The 5977-nt window shown below is 43.2% G+C and overlaps 1 protein-coding gene across 1 annotated transcript; it reads left to right on the top strand.

Moving 5' to 3' along the window:
* Positions 1 to 1226: 1226 nt before the first annotated feature.
* Positions 1227 to 4532, top strand: LOC137904691 (pannexin-1-like). Its single transcript, XM_068748895.1, has 7 exons — positions 1227 to 1407; positions 1512 to 1627; positions 2297 to 2469; positions 2606 to 2884; positions 3059 to 3281; positions 3499 to 3736; positions 4459 to 4532. The coding sequence occupies exons 1-7, from the start codon at positions 1227 to 1229 to the stop codon at positions 4530 to 4532; spliced, it is 1284 nt and encodes a 427-aa protein (XP_068604996.1).
* Positions 4533 to 5977: the final 1445 nt, after the last annotated feature.

The following is a 5977-nucleotide window of genomic DNA, read 5'->3' as shown; positions in this document are numbered from 1 at the left end:
ACACTGACAAGATGCAAAGGACAGGATGAAGTGGAGAAAGCCGAAAGTACAGTAGTAGTAGAATATTTGAAAACGTATAATAAACCTAGCCCAAGGTGAAGTCGTAAACATTTTATTGGCCGAGAAATGGACCGACTCGAGCTGAAATTACAATCTCAAGAACTCCAGTGGAGGGCAGCATAAAGTCTGAGAAATCCGAGCCGCCAATCTGCCCTTGAAAGCATCTGTTTTTAATTTAGACCGGAAGTAGTTCCGAGTCTTGCAGGAAGAAGACTGTAAAGTCGTGTTCATTGTTTTATCTGTTCAATGTCTTTTGTGCTCCGTCGTTGAGCCGCAGTCCTGGGGAAACTGCTATTTCCGCAGCTGCAGAAAAGAGCTGCAGAAATGACGCTTTAATAGACGAGGCTGCTTACAGCGGTGGCATCCTGGGCGGCAGGTGAGTTCACGTTCACTATGAGCGAAGCAGCGATTAAGAGCATTAAATTGTGTTTGCTAATTTTTTTAGATCTTATTTATTATACTTATTTTATTTTCTGATTTCCGGAACGCTGAGGTTTTTTAGTTAACTCGATATTAATTTAAAGTGGATGTAATGATCGTTTACGCTTGCTCCCTTCAAACACCCATTCGGAAGCAGCGACGTGCAAATCACAACAACAATAACATAAATACAAAGAAATATAAGTTAACCGGAGGTGAAATGTGCTGCTGAAACGATATAGATATAAACAAAAAACGTCGCTTCACAATGTCCAGCTAAACAAAGAAGTGTTTATGCTGTGGGGAGACGGTCATGGGTTGTTTTCAGCCATGCTTCTGCAAACCTGTCTCAAGTCGTAACCACAGGAAAGCCTAACCCTAAAGGATGCTCCACAATATCAGCAATACATGATGATAACAGAGTCCTGACGGATTACAGTCTATTAAACCACAAGATTAAGATGTTTATAGACACATTTGCCTTAAATTTATATCAAATTAGGTCCTTCTTATTCATTTTCGATGAACTTGGCTAGAGTTGAATTCGAAAAGTAAGCAGGCCCGTCGAGACTCTTTTGCCTTGTTACCTGACACCTTGTTTTTCATTCTGCAAATGAAATTTGACTTGCTAAAAAGGGCGGGATAGGATCATGTGAGAAAAATCTAAATATGTGAATCCTGTTTGTCGGTTTTTGTACCTGCAGGATTTGTAGTTTCTGTGCTGCGGGAGATAGACGAGCAGCGAGATGGCCATCGCCCATGTGGCCACTGAGTACGTGTTTAGCGATTTTCTGCTGAAGGATCCGACCCAGGCTCGATACCGCAGTGTCCGAACCGAGCTGGCCGTGGACAAGATAGTGACCTGTGTGGCAGTTGGGCTGCCCCTCCTCCTCATTTCTCTGGCCTTCGCTCAAGAAGTTTCAGTTGGTGAGTAGAGAAAAGGAAGACCAGATCCTGATGCTGCACTTCTGGTCTCCAGATTAAAACCCTTTCCTAATACATGTTGTCATGATCTTTTTTTTTTTTTGTAGGGACTCAGATCAGTTGTTTCCCTCCTTCTAACTTCTCCTGGAAACAGGGTGCTTATGTGGACTCATACTGCTGGGCGTCCGTGCACACACACACTCTCCCTCTGTGGCTGCATAAGGTACACGACACACACACACACACACACACACTCCCTCTGTGGCTGCATAAGGTACACGACACACACACACACACACAAACACTCGTGACACTATTAACGTGGAATTGTTTGACTTGAGTGACAAAAGTGTTCAGGTGCATAATGTGTGGGGAAAGATCATTATTTAAATGGATCATAGCGCTACGCAGTAATAATACATGTGGAAATAAAAGTCAGGGTCCGTTCATGTTTAAATACTACAAGCAGTGCCGTCAACAGACTTGCTGGGGCCAGAGACAACATACCCCCCCCCCCCCCCCGTCGGCGGGCCTGAGTACATTATTTTAATTTTAAAACGTTTAACCCGATCCGCATGTTTAAATTATTATACGTTTTTTTAACCCTGATAAGTAGGTGTGCCGTTTACCCCATCACATTTATCCGCATCAATTCGTAGCGGCTGAATTAAAAGGACCCCGCTGGTTCTGTGTTTTATAGATGTGATGGACTTGTCCGTCGTGTTGTCCTCATGTGTAAAGCTGTCTTATCTGTGAGGACAGACATGCATCAACCTCATTGATTTAGATTTAGATGAAGAGTCAGCCTTGTATTTTAACACCTGTAACGCAACCACAGCATCAATAGATTCATTGATTGTGTGTGTGCCCCCCCCCCCCATCCTGTGTCCAGTTCTTTCCTTATATCTTGCTACTGGTCGCCGTCCTCATGTACACCCCGGCGCTGTTCTGGAGGTTTACAGCAGCGCCTCGTCTGCAGTCTGATATCAGCTTCATCATGGAGGAGTTGGACCGGTGTTACAACCGTGCTGTCACTCTGGCAAAACGTGTGACCACGTCAGAAAGGTAGCGCAAGATCCCTCCCATCATTTGGAAAAGCTTCAGACATCATTTGACTTCAAACTAGAAAACCACTCATAATGCTCATCAGTGACATCATTTCACCTTTCTTCACTGTTCTTTCTGTCTCTCGTGTTGTCAGCGAACCGCCTGAGGGCGGTTTCAGTTATCCGCTGGTGGAGAAGTTCCTGATGACCAATCGTTCGTCGGTGGCCGTCCTGTTTTACTATTTGCTGTGTCGCGGCCTGACTCTGGTGACCCTGATCTGTGCTTGCGTCTACCTGGGATACTACCTCCGACTCGCCTCGGTCACCGATGAGTTTGGCTGTAGGCTGCGTGCCGGCCTCCTCGCCTCTGACCCCGGGGTACCTGAGGAGGTGCAGTGTAAACTCATCGCCGTTGGAGTCTTCTCTTTACTGAGGTAGTGTCAGCGTGGATGAATTATGTTGAGGGTTTTTTTTTTTTTATTAAGGCCTCTTTCATTAGAGATAACATTGAGTGGGTTGAACATCATTCGATGCTTATTTTGTCCCATTCTATAATGGTACTCACATCCATGTTGCCATGGTAACTGCCACCTCTTTACTCTTTCCAGCCTTGTCAACCTGGTCCTTTTCATCGCGCTGATGCCAGTGGTCATCTATGCAAGTGTCCGCCCCCTTTTCTGTCACGGATACGCTCGCTTCCTGGAAGTCTACCAGTTACTCCCCACTGTGGGCCTGCTGCCCGCCCCGGACGGCCGGTGGGATGATCTCTCTCTTTATCTGCTCTTCCTGGGGGAGAACATCAGTGAACTGAAGTCCTACAAATACATCAAGGTGCGTCTATGTGCCATCGCTGTGTCTGAGCGCAATCTTTATTTACTCATGAGTGGAAGATGTTCTTTATTACTGCTGTCATGATTTCAAACAGTTGTGTGCTGCTGCACTTGTCAGCGGTAACGCAGCTTGAATCATAAGATAACTAATCCTGTATTAGCCATTTCAGGAATATATGATTGAGATGTTTCATCACATTTCTGTTTTGTGGTGCGAGGTGTTGGAGATGCTGAAGAAACGAGGTGTAAGCGCAGAAGAGAACTTTGACGCCATGGGTCTGCTGCAGACTCTCTGTCTGGTGAAGATGGACAATCTGGATGGGGTTAAACGGGCCGGAGCCGCAGGGAAACAGGATCAAGAGAAAATTGCCGGTTCTGCCAGCGGCATCACAGAACCCGAAGACGAAGCAGAGAAGAAGAGTCTGAATGACAACAAGACAGAAACTGAGATGAAAGGTGAGGAGAAAATGAGAAATGCATCCCAGCTGTTTAGAAGAGCTGTGTCTCCGTGCTGGTGTGTTGGACAGTGTCTTACAGAGCAAGTTTCTCCTCTAGAAGCATACAAACATATGAAAGCTCATGAATGTGCTGCAAAGCCATGCCTTAAATTGTGTTTAGTCGGTTGTAATCATCTCGTTTTTAAACTAAACTACGGTAAATGTTTAAACTAGATATTCACTGAGTAAATTAGCCTGAATGAGCAGAAAGTGGAACGACCTGATGTGGAAAAAAGAAGCTTACTTCTTGAAAGTTCTGAAACATTATCGTGTCTTAATGTACTTAAAGCACTTTATTTTCATTCTATGTTAAACAGTTTGATATAATTTTCTGGTTGTCCAAAAATTAACCTTCAATTCTTTCTGAAAAATAGATTATAATTTTTATATTTTCATATTTAAAAAACAATCCAACAATATACAACGTGCTAGTTGGGAAGCTTTAAACATGCTGTTAAGTGGCTTTTTTTTTGTCATCGCCATTGAAAAATGCTCAGCTAGTCGTTAGCCCGTATTTCAGCCTTAATGCCAAGCTAACTGGTTGTTCCCAAAGGAGAGAGGCTCATTCCGATGATTAATCCCTGAGGTTAACCTTCTTGTTTTAGTCCACACAAATGAGCCAGACAGGGTAACATAATCCCAAACAGTCCTTTGGTGTTAAAATTATGGATTTGTTTGCAGAGCTCGCTCCCTTGGTGGCGGGGAACAGCGACGCAACAGACGGGGCTGGAACTGTCCACCAGAGAGCGGCTTGAATGGGACCTGGACTATGTGGGGGGGGGGGGCTTCAATTCCACTCCATCCACAGCTCATGACCTCGCCGCTGCTGATGCGGGAAGAATCAAGCGTCGCCATCATCTCACCGTGGCAGCATTCATCAATGAGGGATTGGCAAAACGTTTGTCTTTCTTTGTTACTCTGCAGAATGAAAATAAACTGTTGCTATTTTGGATCTTTAAAAAAAAAAAAAAAGCAATGCAGTTTTATCTTTGAGCTTGCGACTAAAATGAGTTTTAGGCTGTGATCAGACTTTCTGATATCTGTATCAGGCGTTCCAGCGCAGAGTTGGAGTCAGTCTGCAGAGTTTGTTCTGAACGCTGTTGCACTACAAGAGGCGGATTACTGCCTCATCCAGATGGATGCTCGCCTATGCCATAGAGATGATCTTTTTTGTACATATCTGTTGATTGGTTGGTTTGTCATTATCAATGGAACGGTGCAGCACGGGGCAGGAATTTGTGGTAATGTTTGACAAGCTATAACCAACAGTTATCCAAGTGCAGCAAGCTTAAAACATTTGTGATAAAACGGTACAAGCTTAAGCACTCAGACCTTTCTCAAGTTCTGCATTGAGGAAAAATCACATATTGTCACTTAGGCTTGTCTCATTTTGTCAGTTTATTAAAAGAGTTTTTGGTGGTTTGAAGGTGGAGTTAAGCTCGCCATTGTTTTCTTGTGACTCTCAGGAATAAAAGCATCACACTACTTCACAAGTGTTACTTCAGACTTCTTGTACTTTGAGCCTCTTTCACTATTCTGCGCTGAGTGGAACATTTCCACGTATTGCCACAGAGTTGTTGTTGTTTTTTTACCCGTGTATATCTCGTGAACATTTATTGTGCTCTCCTTTGATTACCGAATGTTAATGGGATTCATTTAATGTGTTCTTCATTCGTGTAGAATCTGGAAAGGAAACACAAAGGTTGGTTTCTTCAGGCGATAAAGATCTGATGTTTGCAACCGCTATTGTTGTTGGTGACACTGATTATATGTGAAATGTTACAAACATATTTATTTTTCCATTTCCTCTCTTCCAACTTGGTTGATAAAATTCCTGCCATAGCATTTTTCAATCGGCATCTATTTACAGTTTACGAGAGAGTATGTCACCGAAGGTTAACAACACACTAACTGTCCGTTTGATGTGGTACAGTGTTCCTACTTTTGGAATTAGGTTTGTATCTATGCTGTTAATGTAAGTTCCAACTGCTCCATTTAACCCTTTCATGGTATTCACTAGTACTAATAAAAGTTTCACTAACCATTTCGGGACACATGTTTCATGTTTATTGACTCCCTTTCATTTTTATGTTTAAAAAAATATATTTTTAATGTTATTAAGAGGTATACATACTTTTGTTGTTCATGTGTGACTGTACACACATTGCCTCGCATCGCAGGGCCGTGCAAAGTTTTGTTG

This window comes from Brachionichthys hirsutus, chromosome 15 (assembly GCF_040956055.1).
Source record: "Brachionichthys hirsutus isolate HB-005 chromosome 15, CSIRO-AGI_Bhir_v1, whole genome shotgun sequence".
NCBI classification, from domain to species: Eukaryota; Metazoa; Chordata; class Actinopteri; order Lophiiformes; family Brachionichthyidae; genus Brachionichthys; species Brachionichthys hirsutus.
Note: the sequence above shows the minus strand (reverse complement) of the source record. Positions and strands in the feature narration are given on the sequence as shown.